General features: G+C 42.5%; 1 protein-coding gene across 3 annotated transcripts in view; it reads right to left on the bottom strand.

Annotated features, from left to right (window-relative positions):
• ASB9 (ankyrin repeat and SOCS box containing 9) overlaps window positions 1–20,977 on the bottom strand; it is a 38,998-nt gene that overhangs the window by 9,429 nt on the left and 8,592 nt on the right. Inside the window, exons 1-4 of one of the 3 annotated variants that reach the window (XM_084788888.1) lie at window positions 19,474–19,547; window positions 19,142–19,359; window positions 10,643–10,722; window positions 1,832–1,939 (exon numbers count right to left, since the gene is read on the bottom strand). In XM_084788888.1, coding sequence (XP_084645014.1) covers window positions 1,832–1,939; window positions 10,643–10,722; window positions 19,142–19,223 — 270 coding nt within the window. In that variant the 5' untranslated portion in view covers window positions 19,224–19,359; window positions 19,474–19,547. Of the gene's footprint in view, window positions 1–1,831; window positions 1,940–2,683; window positions 2,780–10,642; window positions 10,723–19,141; window positions 19,360–19,473; window positions 19,548–20,977 lie in introns of those variants that run through there. The other 2 variants (XM_084788889.1, XM_084788890.1) reach the window with 2 other exon arrangements.

The following is a 20,977-nucleotide window of genomic DNA, read 5'->3' as shown; positions in this document are numbered from 1 at the left end:
ATGTTTTGGCTACAAACAAACTATAGATAGCAAGCCCAAATAAGCATGGATGCTTCTTTCTTGTCATATAATTGGATGCATCTGTCAAATGAAGGGGAGGCTGAATTCACCAGCACACTCTCTTTCCCAGGTAAGGTACAGGAGATGCACAGTGCAAAGTTAAAGGAGATGCCCTCTCCTGAGGTCTCATAATGCCACAGGACCACAGAGTGACTGTTTCATTAATGTTTCCATTCCAGTTGCCTCTTTTGTTTCTTTGGTATGGGGTTTTGTCATTAAGTGGCAAGAAACCTTCTCACTCTCTCTATTCTCTTGCTCTAAGAAATGGGTTGATAAATTTTGCCCAATTTCACTTCCAGACTTTTGTGTTTGTTGTGTCTTGTGGATGGAAACCCTTACTTTCCTTTAATTCACCATTTAGCTATCTGGTTCTAAGGTCATTGTGTTTCAGATTAGACATCATTTCCTATAGGAAGTTCCCTTTGATTTCCTCCACTGGAAATATGTAAACACTTGTATATGCTCCCAATAATCCCTATTAATCCTATGACTCTGTGTTAGTTTTCAAACTGGCATAGGTTCTTTCTATCCACAGTGTACATCCCTTTACAATATGGCTCTGCAGCCCCTCCGATCACAAGATGGAGGTTATTTTTCCAATACTTGAAACTAGACTTGCCTTCATGAGTTACTTTAGCCAATATGACAGTGAAAATGCAATGCAAGAGAAAGGCCTGCCCTCTTTTACCGCCCTTACAATCCCTGCTCTCTTGTGGACACGTCCAAGCCGCTTGCTAAAGGATGAGAGACTACACAGAAATGTTCTTACTCTGACATCCCAGCCTTCCCTAGCTGAACTGCTCACCTTTTCTGCAGCATTTCACTCCCTGCCACCCAGAGACATGAAAGCAGAGATTCTACAGTCACTTAGCAATGAGTATTAGTGCTGTATGATAAAGAAAATGTTTCAGACTCTAAGCACAGCTTTTGTGATGGTTTGTATCAGCTCCCATAGATCAGGTGTGGTGGTGCATGACTTTGAACCCAGCACTCAGGAGGCAAAGGCAGGAGGTTCTCTGAATTTGAGGCCAGGTTCTAGTTCCAAGACAGCCAGGGCTACACAGAGAGCCCTCCTCCCCCCCCCCCCCCCCCCGCCCCATCTCAGAAAAAAAGGGAGAAAGAAGAAGAGGAAGAGGAGGAGGAAGGTAAGAAGAAGGAGAAAGGAGAAGGATGGGAAGGAGGAAGAAAAGTAAAATAAAGTAGAAGGTAGAAGGAGGAAGAAGAAGAAAAAGGAAAAGGAAGAGGAAGAGAGGAGGAGGAAGAGGAGGAAGAACAGGGAAGGAAGAGAAAGAGGAATATGAAGATGGGGAGGAGGCTCCGGTATTTAAATATCTAGTCCTTAGTTAGGGGACTATTCATGGTCTCATTCCCTTTCTCTGCTTCCTGTTTGCTTTTGAAGAAATGAGCCCTCAGCTTCCTACTCCTGTTGCCATGTCTGCCACTTGCCATCAAGCTTCTCCACCATCATGGACTCTTACTCCTCTGGAACCATAACCTGAAATAAACTCTTTCTTCCACAACTTACTACTTACCATGGTGTTTTATCACAGCAACAAGAAAGTAACTAATACAACTTCCTAGTTAAAAATAAAGTATTTCAGCTCCTGGTAAAGCATATACACTTGATGGGCAAAATACTCTCCCAAAGTACCACTCTTTGCATTTCAAAGCAGACTAATCAAAGGTACTGGAAAGTATTTAAAGGGATGGAAATAGCCACTTGTCTTTCTTCTATGGTGTTGTTTGTTTCTATTATTTAAGCTTCACATACCTGAGCTCCGTGGCTTAGTAAGACATTTGCACAGGAGAGATGACCTCTGAGGCATGCTTCATGGAGTGGAGACACGTGATCGGCTGTAATGATGTTTACAGGCCAGCCCTGGAAGAACAGAAATGGTTTCAAAAGGGGTACAAGGCAACAGTACCCTCGGGTTCACTTTCAGCTATAAAAGCCAACCAGTACTATGTAAGTTGTTCAAAAAGTTAAGTTGTGTGGACTGTATTGACTATAGTGTGGGCACGAAAAGACAAGAAAATGGGCCCATTACACAGTGCAAGTGAGAGCCCAATAGAACCACAAAGGAAATGATTTTACCAGGTTCTGCTGAGGCCTACAACTCAGCACTTTCACTCTTAGTTATATGCACTCAAAAAACAGATACAGGGGAGCCTGGGGGTGTAGGTGAGTAGGTAGAGTAGTTGACGTCCTGCTCAGTTTCACACCAGGCTTCAGCAGACACTTCCTGAGAAGGACAAGTATGAGATAGGATAATGAGGAAAGAATAGCAGGAGCCTCGGCTTGCCTGGGTTACGTGTGAGGTCTCCAGGGAGTCTTGTCTCCTGGTGGTGTAATCTCCTCTCCTTTAGTGGGGGCTTTGCTGGTGCTGCACCTTCCACCTCCTGCATACTTTTCCTCCTCCTTCTCCAGTCTTCCTCATCCTCCCGTCCTCCTTCTCCTCCCTCCTCCTGTGTTCTTCCACTGGTCTTCCTCCACTTTTCCTCCTCCTCTAGCCTTTCCTTTCCTCCTCCTGCCTTCCCTGTCTCCTCCCTCACCTGTGCTTCTCCCTTCAACTGTTCTTCCCCTCCCCTACTCTTCCTCCTCCCTTCCGCTTCTTCTCTTCACCTTCTCCTTTTCGCTTCCTCCTCTTCCTCCTCTTTTCGCATATGCTAAGCCACGCATCTACCACTGAACTACATTCCTACCAAGATTTGCTTTTAAGTAAGAAGATATGCAAAGATGATAAAGGGTCGTTTTCAAGATTAAACATCAACTTTTGTTTGGCTCACTCACTCTTTAGTGGTGGCACCAACTCTTGGCTTATTCTGGTAAAGTCTTTGACAAATCCTATTGGGACTCTAGATAAGAGAAGCATGAGAGGATAGCAAAGTAGAAGGATCCAGAGGGTCCTAGAAACCTACAAGCAGAACATTATGATAGGCAGATTTGGGCTCAGGGGTCCCGCTCAAACTAAGGCACCAGCCAAGGACAATACAGGCTGTAAACTTCAAACTCCTACCCAGATCTAGCCAATGGGCAGGACACTCTCCACAGTAGAGTGGAGAGTGGGATATGACTTTCTCACATACTCTGGTGCCTCACCTTTGACCATGTCCCCTGGAGGGGGAGACCTGGTGGCACTCAGAGGAAGGACAGCAGGTTACCAAGAAGAGACTTGATACCCTATGAGCATATACAGGGGGAGGAAATCCCCCTCAGGAACAGTCATAGGGGAGGGCAATAAGGGGAAAATGGGAGGGAGGGAAGAACGGGAGGATACAAGGGATGGGATAACAATTAAGATGTAATATGAATGAATTAATAATAAATAAATAAATAAATAAATAAATAAATAAATAAAAGTGTGCACCACCATGACCAGCTGAAAAAAAAAAAATGAAGGTGGCCTGTGCCTAACAACCAGCCTAGAAGTGAGACCCTCAGTCCAACCACTCAGGAGGAACTGGATCTTATAAGTGGCTGCCTAAGCAAACTTGGATACAGATTCAGTTAGTCAAGCCATACAATGACTGCAGCTTTCCGGAGTTCTAGCCCCAGCAAAATGTCTCAAGTCCCATGTTTACTACTTCATGTTGCTAACTTGGGGGCATTCTTTTTTATACAGCAAGTCGTGTGGGAGATAGGGAAAAAGTTCTGGGAGAGCCACCGTAACATGCTTGTAAATGTGAGGCTCCAATGCCCTGAACATTCTTTTCCCATCCCCTTTCTCCATCTGCTGTTTGTGGGGAAGGAATAGACTGTATTTTCCCTCCCTCCAGAACCTCAAATCCCCATCTGCACACCATGAATCCTCAAAGCATGACTCCCAATGCCCTGACACAGGAAGAATTTAAGGGATTGAATTCAGCCTTTCCCAAGTATCACCACGAACTTTACAATGTGGCACATGTTATTTTACTATTGCCACTATCATTCACTTGTGAATTGTTTTATTTTAGTGAAAGCATCATCTCAAATCTTTTCATTTGTTTTTTTTTAATCTTCTCTTGTTTGTTTAATCTATTCCCCTCACCCTGCAACACATGGGAAAATTCATGGTGAAACTGTTAGCTGCAAATTTAGGTCTAGTGACACAGGCCTGTATCTCAGCTGCTTGGGAGACTGAGATGGGAGGATCGAAATGTCAAAACCTGCCTGGGCTGCAAGAGCAAAGTTCAAAGGTTAGCTTCAGCAACTTAGTAAAACTCCAACTCAGAAAGAAGAAAACAGGGTGGGGGTGGGAACTGGCAGCATAGCTCAATAGTGGATTGCCTGCCAAGCATGTGTAAGCCCCAGATTCAATGTCCAGAAACACACACACACACACACACACACACACACACACACACACACACACACACACACACACCAGCATTTCCCCCTATGCAACAGATCAAGTAATAAAAGAATAAAAGACAACGTACTTTTAAAGGAAATTTTGTTAGTAGGAAAAGTAGCCCTCTAGCTATGACCACCATTTCAAAGCCAGCATTTGTGTACTTGTATATAAACCCAGGAAAGCAGAAGGCAACACAGAAATTAGTCCCAATGTAAAACATTTTTACCATATTTTTATATATTCACGTTGTAACAAATGTGAATATTAAACTATTCCTTTAAGTCTCTTTCTCAAAGTTTAGGACCTTATTTAGAGCTCATCAAGCTATAGCTATTACTCAAGGATCTTATAATTTGTCTAACTAATTGACAAATATGAATCATTTAACATTGGAGGGTGGCAATTTTTAACCAGTTACCTCACAGGTTTCAGTCCACTGTGGGATCTGCATAGAGAACACATATTGACTGGACGGCTTGCTTGTAATTTTTCTATTTACAGTTGTCATGACCACACATTTTTGGGGTGTAGGTTGCTTGAGCTATACAGAATCGGGGATTGAGCCAATACAGTGCTCAGGCCCTGGTAACATTGTTATCACATGTCATGTGTCATGTGTCCACCTAGATGAATACAACCAACTGTAGAGACCTTTGGGCTTGTCAGCTTGACTGTGCAGAGTTACCACTCAGTAGTTCTATACACTCAGCAGGAACGCAGCTGAGGACTACCTTTCACTCTCACATTCACTTCTTCCTACCTCACCAAGGAGGTTCCAGCCATTTGATGTGGCCCTTCCTCTGCTCCCCTTCTCCCCACCCCTAAAACCCATCGGTACCTTCCACATTCTCCCTTCACTTTGGTCTTTCCTATGAGAAACAAACGGATGCCATTTTTCTGATAGACCTTGGACTCAGAGTCCCTCCTCCACCCACATGGCCTGTCATCTACTGTCAGCCATTTGCCCATTCCCCAGTTCTCTCCCTTCAGACATACTTTACTTTTGCTTCCTACACCTTCCCATCTTTGAGTCCCAAGGCCTCTGCCAAGCCATCACTCGATGCCCTTCCTTTCGCTATCACGCCTCTCATGTACACAAAAATGGCCTGTGCCCTGTGTTTGTGCTCTTACCTGATAGTCCTCTACAATGCAATCCTGCCCCAACCTGTCTTAATGATCTTAAAATGGAAAGGGAAGTCCACCTGAGGGTGAAAGGCTTTAATTGGGGATGGGGGAGAAGATGGGAAAGAGGAGAAGGTCAACCAAAACTAAGCCTGTGTGCAAATGTCATAAATAAGCCAGGACTGTATACAGATGCCAGGAGTAAACCAGGACTGTATGTAAATGCTCTAAGTAAACCTGCTGCTTTGTAAGCTCCACTGAAAATAAAAGAAACATGAATAAAGCTCACAGGTGACTTCTTTCTCAAACACAATATGTAGTGCTCAGTCTTCCAAGCCCTCCCATCTCTGATTTTGCTATTTATTCCTTTTGACTCCCTGCCCCCCCCCCCGAAACCTTTCTTCTGGCTTCTAACAAACTGTTCTGCCTGACTTCCATCTTCAGAACACAGCTTTCTTTTTCACTGACTCTGTCCTATCCTCTGTACTTCTTCTAGCATGGGCATCTGCTCAAAAAAATCGCCTCAATTTTTTTGCTTTTCTATAAGTTCTTTCTATGCACATACATGCTCTAAATCATCCTTGATAATTTTCTAACTTTATGCCAAGACATAACCACCTAGGGACCCAACTAGCAATATAAACTCAACTTTTTCCAATCAATACGAAACAACAACAACAAAAAGCCTTGCCAATCCCAGTTCTCTCAGTGTCATTAAGATCTTGCTTGATCTCTAGATTGGAGACCTTATCCCTAAGCCTCAATATGCTTACATGTAAAACGGCTTCAGTTGCACCTGCCTTCTAAGATTATTATGAAGTCTGGAAAATGGTGGATGCAAAAGTTAAGCACTCGGTAACTGCCTGGCTATCACTCGCTAGGATTTCTTCTTCTTCTTTCTCATTTAGCCTTCAGTCACTTGCTAACTCCTAAATGCAAGTAATTGTCTTTGTATCTGTCCTGATCTTTAATTGGCCCTTTAAAGATCCCAGTGGGCATCTGCGCTGTCTAATTTTAAATCTGACAACAGCTAAAGTCATTTCAGAACAGGAAACCTCAACTGGAAAAAAATGCTCCCACCAGAATGGCCTGTGGGCAAGACTTTATTGCGTTCTTCTTGATATTAATGAAGATGTTGGAGAGCTCAGCTCACGGTAGGCGATGCCATCCTTAGCTGATAGTCCTGGGTACTCTAAGAAAGCAGGCTGAGTAAGTCATCTTAGCAGCTTAGTAACCTTCCTCCTTGGCTTATGCATCCTTTCCTGCTTTCTGGTTTCTGCCCTGAATTCTCTGACTGATAAACTGTTGCCTGGAGGTATAAGTTGAAGCAAACCTTTTCCTCCTCAAGTTGCTTTTGGTCATTGCATTTTATCATAGCAATAGAAAACTAAACAGACACATAGGATTAACAGGTTTAGCCAAGTTTCTGGGGGATAAAACCCTACTCTTCCCTGCTTATGATGAGAACGTACTGAGAAGTTTCTTGGTTTTCATTACAGAGGGCTTTCAAAAACTCCTGATTTCTAGGCTGCATCCCAGAGTGATGGCAACATAATGAAAGGAAGCTGAATTGGTTGGTTCACGGCTGTAATACTCGGGATTGAACCTAGGCTCTATCGTTTGCTAGGCAAGTGCTCTATCACTAAACTATATCCAAATCCCTGTTTGTCTTCACTTTTGGATCTTATTCCCATTTTTGTGTTTTTGTTGGTGTGTGTGCGTGCGTGTGTGTGTGCGTGTGTGTGTGCGTGTGTGTGTGTGTGTGTGTGTGTGTGTGTGTACATCCATGTTTGCATAGATGTAAGTGGACATAGGTGGATACATGTACTTGTGGGTGCACTTACTTGTATAGGCCAAAGGACTTTGTCTGGAATTAGCCTCAACCGCTCTTCCTCCTTATTCACTAGAGGAGAGCCTATCAGTGAAACCCATAGCTTGCTGATACGACTAGTTTTGCTAGCCAGCTTGCTGAGGGGATCTCTTGTCTCTACTTCTGAGGCTGGAATTACAGGCGGCCCAGGTCCCCACCCAGGATTTATATGGGTTCTGAGATCTAGTCTCTAGTCCTTATGAGTAGGCTCCAAGTACTTTAACCATTGAGCCATCTACCCTCCCACCCCCAGCCCTTTTGAAAACTGTGAGATAGGATCTCAGTGGCACAGTCTGTAGGCTAGGCTGGCCTTGAACTTATACTCCTCCTGCCTCAGCTCCTAAGAATCTGGGGTTACAGGCTTGCGTTCCCAGACCCAGTGATAAATTGGTAATTTTAAAGACTCACACCAAACAGCACCCTATGGGAACTCTAACTCAAAATCTAGAGAGAAAGCCACTAAAAATTAAGTTCACTGTTATATATATATATATATGTATATATATGGCAGCTTAATTACTTTCTACTGACTTAATAAACCCCCATTGTCTTTTTTAAATGATGTTTTATTGAAGTAGAACCGATATGTTAAACAGCTCACAGATCCTAAGTGTCACCTCAGTAAATTACCACAAAGAACATGTACCTATGTAACCACCATACAGAGAAAGAAAGAAAAGGTCTAGATACTATCCAGATTACTCTCACCTCTGGTACCCAAAGGGATCCCTGAGCTATCCAACACTGGACAGCAGCTTTCTCTCACATGCTTAACATTTCATTAACTAGCCCAGGAAGTATGTATTTGTGCATGTGTTTGCCAATTTTAGTCAGTGTGTTGGTCAGATGCATCCATCCATCCATCCATTGACAAAATATATTCTTCCTTGATCACTTAGCTTTGGACTTGTCCATGTGATTTGATTTACCCAATTCGATATTACCAGATGTAGCATATGCCATGGTTGGAAGCATTCTATCCTTGGATGGTTCAGCTGGCCCTGCTATGCAATAGCCTCTTGCCAAGAAAAGAAAATCCTTCAGGCAGCCAGAGGTCAAAGAAGGATGAGTCATGTGTGCCACAGCTTAAAACTGAGTCCAGGCAAGTCAAGCTCATGTCAAATGACTTGGTCATTGGCAAGAAGTCATGCTCATTGTATCCTGCCACTGAGTACTGGGACGAGAGTGTGTTCCTAAGTTTTGAGGTGGACTAATAAAAGGTGGGTATAAGAAGTTTCATTTTATAAAGACAGAGATTGATGTCCAAGCATGGCAACTCACTTAAGTGACTTGTCAAAATTTAGATAAAGACATGGCTCTAAACTGATGGTCAGCAAATACATAAATATCAAATGTAAATTAGCTAACATTCCTGCTAACAAGTGATAAGTAGCACTGGAGAGAGGGCTCGTCAGTGAAGAGCACTTTCTGCCCTTCCAGAGGTCCTGAGTTCAATTCCCACCATCAACAACTGTCTATAACTCTAGTTCCAAGGGACCCAACATCCTCTTCTGTCCTTCTGGAGCACTGCACACACATGGTACACAAACATACATGTAGGCAAAAACACCCATACACATCAAATAAAATAAAACACAACAGACAAAACCCAACTAAAACAAACGGTACCTAAAAGTTTCAATGATCATTTTTCATACTATGAAAATAGCATAAATAATTCATTTTACCTGAGTAAACTAACCTCTTTTAACTAAAGTTATATGTTAGAATCTATTTATAATAGGCTGCTGCCTCCAATAATACCTTAACACAGTGGCTTAGGTTAGTACCAATTTTTCTTCAGAAATAATACTCTTCTAGATGAACTTATTTTTGATAGGTCCATAAAATTGAGGCATTTTCTGAATCCACTTTTATTTTTCACTGCTCTTAAGTATCCTGTGACTAATAGCATTATAATCCATAGCTATGAGACAGATAAATTTTCAGTGGATCATAATTATTAAGATAGTATCACCTTGCTTAGAAATCCTGATAGTTTCAAAAATTACAGCTAAAACTTTAACAAGTCAATCTAAAAGCCCATATGTTATAACAGCACATATTTGTTTCAATATTGTGATATATGTTCCCTGAGTTGTATTTTATGCATTTAAATGTTTTCTTTGCTAATGTATCCATAAATTTTTGCTGGATTGCAAAAGAATAAGATATATCATCCTGGGTAAGGTCCTGAGTTCCATCCCTAGCTACAAACACACACATACACACACACACACACACACACACACACACACACACACACAGAGAGAGAGAGAGAGAGAGAGAGAGAGAGAGAGAGAGAGAGAGAGAGAGACAGAGAGACAGAGAGACAGAGAGACAGAGAGAGACAGAAAGAGACAGAGAGAGACAGAAACACAGAAACAGAGACACAGATACACACACACACACACACACACACACACACACACACACGGTAACATTTTAGAGACTAGAACTTTCCAAATAAAGACTTTGTTAGGATGTAAACCGCCTTTTGAATGGTGTCTTTGCATATAATTCTAATAATTTAAACCGACAAAAATCAATGTGTGCAGACAAATTATACCTAAAGAGAAGAAAACTAAAATCAAACTGTTGAGAGCCAAAGGCAACTGGGGATTTGAGCAAACTGAAAGTGCCCCTGAAATTGTAAGACTACGTATTTAAAAAGACATATTCAAGCATTTATTTTACATTAGGAGTTTTTAAGCCTTGTGCTGCTGACATTTTAGAGCTGCCTAATTTTTACACAGAGGTTGTTCTATGTACTGGAGGACCCTTAACACTGCCATCGGTTTCTTCTCTCCAGCTCCAGGGATCTGCTTGTCTCTGTCCTCCAAGAGCTACAGTTACAGACATGTGCCACTGTGCCCACTTTATATATTTGTTGTTTTTATGTGTGCTCCGGGGATTTCTACTTAGGTCTTTAGGCTTGTGCAGTGAACACTTTGCTAACTGAACTATCTCCCCTGATAAATGTAAGAATATGGTTTATTTAGAAAACTGCAAACAACATGAATTACCACTTGCTGGTAACCCATTGAAGAATTTAGCATGACTCCTTCTGTGCACTTAGGTTTTCACAAAACACTCATTTTATGACAGCCAACAAAGAAGGAAATGGCTATTACAGTGAGATTCAGCCCCGTTTTGCTTACAAGAAAATGTCTACTCTCATACAGTGATTTCTCTTTTCTTGGTCAGGTATAGCAATGGGCTATACTTGATACTGTTATTATTTTAGAGCTACCTGGCTGATAAGGTTCCTCATGGTCAGCAGACGTCCATGGATTGCAGCATCATGCAGAGGAGACCAATCAGACACGATATCTGTATGGGAAGGGAGGAGTGGGTTACGTCATGCTCATGTGCTTAGACTGACAGGCTCATCCAGCAACTAAACTAAGGGCCAAAGAGGCAGACGGGGGAAACATGTTGAGTGAAGTAAGGCAACCACAGAAAAACAGGACAATATAATCCAGCTCCTAGGCAGGAAAGAGAGAGACTGCCAGTGGTCATGAGAGGTTGGAGGAGTAGAAGGAGAGGAAATGGATAAGACTTATTGGTGGATACTGAGTCACTATGTTAGAGAGGAGTGAGATGCTATGGTGATTATAAATAGAAACTGCCTGATACACATTTCAAGAATTTACAAGTCTTTTGATGTTTTTAGCATTAGGAAGCAATTGGCATTTGAGGAGACAGGTACCTATAACCTGATTTCCATATTACATGGATCAAGGCATTCATGATACCTCATAAATGCACACAATTTTTATGCATCCTTCAAAAAAACAAATCTGATTTAAATTAATATTTTGAACAGGTAGATTGGGATGGCAGGTAGATGACTGAACTTCCATTTTTCACACTGGTTTCAAAGGCAAGTGGCCCGTTTAGTTTTGGGAGAGTTTTGCCAATTACCAGCATTAGCAAGTTCAGCCATGGTTGCCAGTCTCACTTCCTGCATGAAGCACAAACGTCGGCATCTCAGCAAACAGTAGCATGCACTAATAGTAGCAATCATATAATTACATACACCATTAGGCTTTGAATCAAATCTAAACAGAACTGTATCTATCTGTAGGTTACTGTCTGTCCCAAAATTAAGTACAGAACAGAATTCAGTCTAACCTTGAAATCAGTAGCATTATTTGTGGCCCTCCCCTCTAACCAGTGTGCCAGTGTCATCAAAAGAACATTCTGAGTTCAGACCCAATTGGCCTATTCTGAACAGTGGCCCCTTGAACAAACTCTGACTCTCAGCTTTATTTGGGGTAAAGACAGAAATATACTTACCCATGGCTCAGTACATATTAGCTACTATTATTATCTTGTCGTGACACTAAACAGTGTCTTGATTACATCCCATAAGCACTGCATTAAAAACAGCAAATGTAGTCGACTACCATATAAGAGGAATACAGATTTTCAGGACAGAAGCCTGTAAATCCTTTCCAACACATTAAGCTTTCCTCTGCCCTTGTAATTAAGTGTAGATATAATTGAATGTGGCACAGACCGGATTCGCTCCTCATCCCAAGCTGCATCTGATTTCCAGAACAAACAGATGCAGGAGGCTACAACCGGGGAGGATTGCCTGAGTCTGCATCAGTTCCATCTCTGTCTTTCTTTGATAAGCACACGATATGCAAGCAAGGTGCAATTGTCCTGTGCTACTTGTTCCTTGCATGGGCACTTAAGAGCTGTTAAAAGCTGAGACACTGTGAGAGCAAGGGCACTTGCTAATGCCTTGCAAACTGAAAGGCCACGAAGAGGAAGACAAGAACACTTTGTACCTAATGCATGTTAGCTGAGGACAGCCTGCCACCTGGAGCCATCAGTACCCTGGAAAATTTGTCCCAGTGAGCAAATTACCATCCTTGCAGATGGACTCATTAAGCATTTAGTACACGAAAGGGTGCTGTGTGGGCCTCCTATACGCAGCCCATCCAGGGCTTTCTTACTGGGGTCACTAAGGTCTAGAGACAAAACACCTTATGGGAAATGGCTTTTCCAAGCTCAAGCTTGGTACAGGCCCAGTGTCCTCATAGCTGTCACAGAAGTTCCTAATTCTCTCAGAAAAAAACACTGCTGCTTCTATCTGGGGAGTCTTAAATTGAGATTATAGATGTGGAGAAATTGGCATCTGCATTAGAATAAAAAGGACAGATAATCCCACCCTTTGGGTGCTAATAATGGAGGACACCGTTCACATGAAATTTTGAGGAAGAAAAGATAAAATGTGAGGAAAGCCTTGAAAATCAGTTTTTCCTACGTGTGTAACTGGATGCCAATGGCTCACTAAGTATGACATAATTGGCTCTCACTTTTTCCAAGCACTCAGCTGCTAAGAAATACAGTTCTCAAATCCCTCCACATCTTTAATGCTGTCTAAAAGTATTATATTTGACAGCCTAAACAGTCCAGGAAGGTAACTGAGGACCTAAATTACAGCTCTGTTCAGATGTCATTAAAATGTTGCTACTATATTATTAAGTGAATGCCAAAAACTGGGGCCCCTACTTTTTAATCAAGGAAACATTACTCCTCTTTGTTACAGCAAATATAGAATAATGCTCCTCTCAAGTTCAAAACCAAGTCTATTTGATAGTTTGAAATCATGCAGAATTCAGCATTTACAGATCACAGATACCCTGTGTCTTTTAGAAATATAGAGTGTGGTTTGGGAACACACCACAAGGCTGACAATACTAATATCCATATCTACAATGCTAGCGAACATTTTCATTGAGCTAAAACTCACATATGATCTGCCCACTGGAAGTAAACAACCCAATGCTTTTCATTATAAATACAGACTTGTGCAACCAACACCACAGTCAGTCTCAGGCCATTTTCATTACCCTGTGAAGAAATCTCATGGCCATTAGCATTCACTCCACATCTGCACCTGCCTCAGCCCCTGACAACCATTGATCTGTTTCTTGTCCTTACAGATTTACGAGTTCATCTAAGTGGAACCATATGATAAGTGGTTCTTTGGGACTGACTTCTTTAATTCAGCATGTTTCAAGCTATATTCACCCTGTACCATGTATTAGCATTTCCTGCTATCTTTAGTCAAATAACCATTGTATGGACAGATTACATTTTATTGACTCATTCATCAAATGAAGCAAACTTGTGCTGCTTCCAATTTAGGGTTAGCAATAATGCTGTTACAAATAGTCCTGTTCATGTTTGGGGGTAGATGTGTGTTTTCAATTATTGGTGTCTGACCCAAAAGAATGGAACTTCTGTGTGACATGTTTAGCCTCTTGAGAGAACTTCCTAAAATGGCTGCCTAGCATATATTTCCATAAACAACACACAAGGATTCTCCTTCTAATTTCAGCCATTGTTGTGTAGAATTTGTTAAGCCCATGCTTCTGCCCCAAAGAAAAACATGGGTCCTTACTCTAAACCTTTCTTAACACTATACAAGGACTCTGCCCTCAGCAAATCTCAGAACACCAGAGTATATAAAAACCTAAATATTGATACTAGTAAGATTAACACATTAACTTGTTTCTAGAGTTGACACAACACAGACTGTGTGTACAAGGGGAAAAGAAGAGAGAGAAAGAAGGAACAGAGGGAGGAAGGGGAAGACAAAGCAAACAGCATGATTTTTGCAATGTAGAAATAATTCACATTCCCTTTGCTCTATACAACACTGGACAGAAAACTGAGACTTGCTCTTTGTGACAGCCAACTGAGGAGCGACCTAGAACACTTCTCTGGGCATTTCCAGGGTGCAGGCCTAGAGTAGGCAACAAGCTACAGGCTCAGTATCTGGCCAGTTAAATTCTAAGGCAGCCTCACATGTTCCTGCTAACTGGAAAGAGCAGATTAAGCATAAGATTCGGGACCTGTTTTCCTATCAGACCATGGATGATGCTCATGGTAGGAGCATCCATGAGATGACAGGGAGATTCAAGGCCACAGTACCCTCTTTCCATCAGTTCCACAACAGTCTATGAAACAGACTGTACTTTTGCTTTTACTGCCAAAAACAAAATAGATGCCAAATGAGGTCACTGGTAACACCATGAATCCATCGTTGTAGCTTATGGGTAAACTGGAGGATGGGGCTTTCATGGCAAAACTATTCCACAAGTCCTCCAATTAGTGTCATTAAACTTACCCTTTAAGTGGGAAGTATCTCCATCTGGCCTTGGCACATTAGGAAGGTTGCCATTTCATTTTTATTATGCTTTTTGGAGCACTTTCTAAGATTTCCATTTTTCAGGAGATATTTAAAGTGCACTAATTGCTGCATTTTGAAAAGAGCTATTAAGGAAGCTCCAAGGGCCCTAGTAAATGCAGGGCCAATAACATGAATCCATTTTTTGAAACATTTTGCAAGGTCAAGAGTTGGGGGAAGTTGCTCTGAAGAGACTGGAGTATCAGAGACTCGACAAAGGTGGATTCAGGGGCATAAATCAATACTATAATATTGGAGAAGAATCCTTATTAGGGGAGTGGGGAGCAACCATGAGTCCTCTTGGGCAAGATGGTCCTGTCTACTTCATTCATTGCCCAGCCTCTTCTTTCCTCCCGTCTCCTCCTTATCCCCTCTCTGTACCCTCCTCCCTTCTGTTCTCCATGATCTCACATATCCTCTCTTCGTTTACAGAGACAGGATGCCCCCAGAAAGCATCCACTGCCAAATTGTCACAATATATAAAAGTACCCCCACCAGAAGATGAAACTACTTCCTTTCAATGCATACTCCTGTCTGCTTTCTGGTTAAATGTGAAAATTCTGTTCTGATAGGGTGGGCTCAATTTTGGAAAGAAAGCAAGTTGGTTTTTGTTTGGCTGTTTGCTGAAAGCTCAACTTGTGCCAGAGAGATGGCTCTGCAAGTGAAGGTACTCGCCACCAAGCCTGGTGGTCTGAGCTCCATCCCTGGGATCCACATGGTGGAAGGAGAGAACCTACTCCCACACATTGTCATCTGACCTCTACAGGCACACACCGACACCCCTACAAAAGGAATCAATGTTTAAAAAAATTTTAACTTAAGGGTGAATAGTAAGAAATGGATGATTGGTGGGATTACGGGGGCTAATTTACCCTTCGATGCATTTTGTGATGTGTCTACAAGTAGGGTGCACTGGTTTCCTAGAATGCTGTAAATAAGTACCTCAAACTAGATGGTTTACATCAATTGCAATGTCATAATTTTCTTGCAGTTGTCAAGGCTAGATGTCGAACAGAAGTCTGAAAGCTTCAGCAAGGCCATGCCCTTTCCAGCATCTCCAGGAAGGAATCTTTTCTCACCTCCTCTAGCTTCTCTCACTCGATGTCCATCCTTGGCTTTCCTTGGTTTGTAGGTCTCTCGCTCTAATCTCCTCCTCTTGCTACACAGCACTCTCTCTGAATGTTCCCTCTCCTTTTCTTTTCGAAAGGCCAATCTTGTGGGATTTAGGGTCCAGCCCATGCCAGTGACGCTTTACTTTAGTTAGTACATCTTCAGCCATTCAGTTTCCCAAGAGCAGTCTTTTTTTGGAGGTGCAAAGGCTAATTAGGATTTCAAAGGGTCTTGGGGGAGGTGCAAGTCAGTTCCTAGCAAAGAGCTTTCAGGGAGGAATGATATTCTTTCCCTGTTCCCGGGAAAGCAGAGTCAAGCATTAAATAAATCTCTGTGAAGAGTTGGCTCTCCCTTTTCTCCATTCTTTTGTAGAAGAGGACGGAGAAAAGAATGAAGCATACCCAGCCTTATGCTTGCCTATGATTTGTCCTTGTGCCAGAGGGTACCTCCAAATGAGCAGAGTGTCTTGGAACCAACTTGAAAACAACACTCTAAATGTTCCACATTCCACTCTACCAAGGTCAAGACCTCAGAAGCATAAACAAATGTAACCAGGTACTGCTGAGGGTTTTTCCCCCAAGCTGAGGAACTGGAGCAAAGCAGGGAGCAAAAAAAGGCTACTTGGGAAAATGGAAACTCCGGGGGGAGAGGGGGGGGAGCGGGTGTATGAGTGTAGTGGTTACTTTGGGGTGGAAGGTGGGGAGGAATTTGGCATTCTGGATCAGAGAAGGAGGATACAAGCAAGCAGGGATGTCCAAGTGTCCAGGCCATCTATCCTGTGATTTGCACGTCTTTGAAAACTGCAGTCCCTTAGGTCCCATGGAATAGTAACATCAGAAATCCCTTCCTGCTTTTTGGTCCAACACACTGATCCCACATCTTTGCTGTCCCCAAATGCCAGTTCTTGGCCATTGGAAAATTTCTCCTTTCACTGGATTTCTGCACAGCATTCTGAGGCTTCTCACACTCAACCTGTATTCATTTCCAACCTTAGCCCCATATCATCAGGCTATGTGGCTTATAAAATGTTATTCAAATTTTTATGTCCAAAATAGAATGCCGGTGAGCTAGAGAGATGATCAATTGATAAAAAAATCTTGCCACATAAGCCTGAAGATATGAGTTCAGGTCCACAGCGTCCATATTTAAAAAAACAACAACTATACCAATGTGTCTATAATTCCAATGCTGGGGACATGGTTGCAAGGAGGACTCCTAGAGCCCTCTGTCCATGCATACTTACTGAAGCAACAAGCTCCAAGTTCAGTGAGAAACGGCCTCAAAAAATTAAGTTAGAAAGAGATTAAGGATGACACACAATATTGACCTCTGACCTTTCACACATATCTACATACTTATGCACTCATACCCGTATGTACAAACACTCACATGAGCATGTACAGATAACAAAGTAAGAGGGAGAAAACTCTGCATCCTCCCTTGCTCACTCCACTCCTAAGGCATTTCTCCTTCCAACTTCTCTCTTATCTAGTTCTTCTGTCTAATCTGGGACTGACAAGCTCACAATTTAAGATGCTTTCTCTCATTTTGCCACAACATTGAACCAAGCAGCACAGGATCTGATTTATCTTACCTTTAGAATGTAAGTCTTTTCTCCATCATCTCTGAAGTTTGACCCAGGTACCAGCTGTATGCTTGGAATTATGTAGTGGTTATCTTACCTTTAGAATTTAAGCCTTTTCTTAAGTATAGTGGATGCACTCACTTTCAGGTACACAGACACACACACAGACACACACACACACACACACACACACACACACACACACCTGCATACATGCGTGCGTGCATGCGTGCCCTTCATCACCCAGTTCTATCTCTCCAAGTTAATTTTTCACTAAATTGACTCCTCAAGATGCTCTACATCCTAGCTGAGACAACTTGCAACTTGTCCACTTTGGGGGGGGGGATGTTGTTGGGTTTTTTTGTTTGTTTTTCTTTTTCTTTTTCTCTATAAACTGGGAACAGATTTTGTTTTGATTTGTTGAGACAAAGTTTCTCTGTGTAGCCTTGGCTGTTTTGTAATCCCTTTGTAGACCAGGCTGGCCTTGAACTCAGAGATCCGCCTGCCTCTGCCTCACTGAGTGCTGGGACTACAGGCATGCTCCACTGCACCCTGCTAACCTGTCCACTTTCTAAGCAGCATAGCATCCAGGAAAAAGTGGCTAGTTCCTCACTCAATGTACAAAAATAAAAAATAAAAACACTAGATTGCTGTGAAATAACTGTTTAGAACTCTACTGAATTATTCACTATTCCCAACAGTGACTGGATTGGTACAACAAAAATACCCATCAAATCCTTTTTTGGGAGTGATTCTTGATGCCACTGTACCTTCCTACTATTCCAAATATGTTGTGCTCAATACATACTAATTAATTCTGTCTGTCTTTGTATATAAAAGCACCACTTACCATTGAGGGCCCTGCACAATTTGGAAGGAAATGAAAAAAACAATCAAACATGTAGGCCTAACTCTTCAATCAGAGAAGGAAGATATTTCATATTGTCTACCTTCTGTTGTTTTCCCTTTACACACCTGTACAGAAAAAACAGTACATCCTGGGGGACTTTAAGACCCATGTTTATTGTCCCTCTAATAGGCAAGTGTTGTGGACAGCCTACCAGTATACTGAATGTAATACTGTCTCCTTGAATGCTTAGGCCCAGATTTCCCTCATCTGGAACTGGAAGAACGGTTACAGGAGAGTGACAGTTGAGTGAATGTGTGACACTCTATCTTGGCCAATGCACCACCCAACTGGTGCAGTTCACAACTGTAATGAAATTTTTGAACATTTTTAAGTCTCCTTTCTAAAGTCAATCAGCCAGCCAGGCAGGCAGGCAACATCTTAGAGAAACCCAGCTCCACTAAATATGAAATATCTAAGAGAACTTTTAATAAAAGATATTTTAACAATTAAAGTGTTCCTATAAGATCCAGTAAAGTGGTACACACACACACACACACACACACACACACACACACACACACACACACACACCTCTGTAATCTCAGCGCTTCAGGGGCTGAGACGGGAGGATAATGAGTTTAAGGGCAACCTGAACTACACAGGAGACCAAAACACTGCTATTTATAAGTAACTCTTCAACCTCTTATTTAATAAGTAATACATCTGACCCACAAAAGTATTCCTTGGGGCAAAAGTTTTCATCACTAGAAAATGCTCTGTGATTAAGTTTCTCATCTTTATGACTCTACAGGTAAAGGTATTTTTTGAACAAACACATAAAAGATGCAGACTAGCAAGCTGTGGACATCTGTCCAGTAGCTACCCTATGGACACCTCACAGAAAGACCCACAGCCATTGCCCAGTTCCCTTCTGTCTGTTGAGCACGTTAACCACCCTCCCCAGCACTCTGATTTCCCATCTTCTATGACTCACCCCCCATCAATGGATTTGAAAGAAATCTGAGGTGAGGAGAGCCTCCTGGCTTGTCACTCCTTTGGCCTTGTTCGCCGTCCATGGTACTCTCTTGGACCAGCAAACTCTTACGTTCCACTTCAGTTGCTCAGGAAAACTCGAATGTCATTGCTTCTGGTGCCCCTGGGAAATTCCACTTCTGTTGCTGGTTGAACTGCAGACGTCCTGGTCCAGGCAGTCTGCAGCAGAGAACAGCACAGGCAGGGTAATGTGAGTACTACCTGTGGTCAAACAGAGTCTCTGGCAGACATATACACACTCACACCACACACTCACACACACATACACGCCACCTAGAAGGCTGGAGACTGGCCAAAGTACACGACAAGCCCCGAGGCCTCAAGTCTGCAAAATTGCTGATGTCACGCCCTTTGCTACACTGAGACCAATCAGGGAGCGAGCTTTAAGAGTTTATCACAAAGGAAATTTATACTTTGTAACTTTTGGAGAACGAAGGGAGCTGGGTGGTTGTGTAGGAAGAAGTCGTTAAAGGTGCAGAGACCTGTTAGCCTCTTTGGGTGCTTCTCAGAGGAGCCCCAGCATCCAGGGGCTGAGAAAGCTGCTTTTTGCAGCAGCTCAGAGGAACTGCTTGCACACGAACATGCACAGCCCAGCCTGGCCATCTGCACATGTGGTTTCAATTTTTCTGGGAGTGTCTTATGGAAAAATGTGTCCGTATGTTACAAAAATGCAAGGGGTAGAGGTGGAGAGGGCTAGAAAGAACTTGTTTTCCTCTTTAGGGGGCTATAAGGTCATCCCATGTTCTGTTTTGCCCTTCCTGCATACATTTGGGTTTAACTTGTAAACAAATGCCAAATGGTTGCTATTAGAAACATGCATGGCAAGGTCACCACAGGTGCAAAAGAGGCCCACCAACTCTCAGTTGCTAGTTGTGAAGACGGCTGCTTTGTTAAGGTGTCCTCAGTTTGCCTACGTGAGTTGTAGGCATTCAGTATAGATGACTTTTCAATTTCCACTTTCCACCATACTTCCCAGTACTGCACTCACGTTGCTTTAAAACGTGCTTGGTGTTAGCAGAGCTTCCTGGCCTCAGAGGCTTGATGCTTTTCCTTCCCCCCGACCCCCATCTATTTACCATCCATGACACCCTCCTGCACCTAGAAGCTGTAATCGCCACTTCTCTTGCTCAGGAAAAACACCCACATTTTCTCTCTTGCAGGTTGAAGAGAATATATTATCCTCAAAAATCTCTAAGCTACTCTCAAGCACCACCTGGCTTCTAAACACTGCAGTAGATTTGTTTCTGTTTGAGATGGTTGGATCCTCAATTGAAACATTTAGTAACTTTTTAACTGCTTTGTGCTTGCTTGCTTGCTTGCTTGCTTGCTTGCTTGCTTGCTTGCTTGCTTGCTTGCTTGCTTACTTACTTTTTTCAGGTAGAATATGGCTGTGTGGCCCAGGCTGTCCTCGAGCTCACTGTGTACTTAGGCTAGCCACAATCTTGTAGCAAACCTGCCTCCAGAGTGCTAGGACTGCAAGTGAGGAGCTGGAGAGATGACTCAGAGGTTAAGAGCACTGTCTGCTCCTCCAGAGGTCCTGAGTTCAATTCCCAGCAACCACAAGATGGCTCACAACCATCTATAATGAGATCTGCTGCCCTCTTTCTGACCTGCAGCTTAGAGCATTCATACATTAAAAAAAAAAATTGCAAGTGTACATTGACACACCTTGTGGCATCCTTCGTAATTTTAATGCCTTTCTTTGTGCACATACAATTGCCATTGCACATTTTCACTCAAGTGTATTATCATCCTATCCTATAGTTTTGTATTACAC

The sequence above is a fragment of the Acomys minous genome (genome assembly GCF_964271855.1).
Source record: "Acomys minous genome assembly, chromosome: 7".
NCBI lineage: Eukaryota > Metazoa > Chordata > Mammalia > Rodentia > Muridae > Acomys > Acomys minous.
Note: the sequence above shows the minus strand (reverse complement) of the source record. Positions and strands in the feature narration are given on the sequence as shown.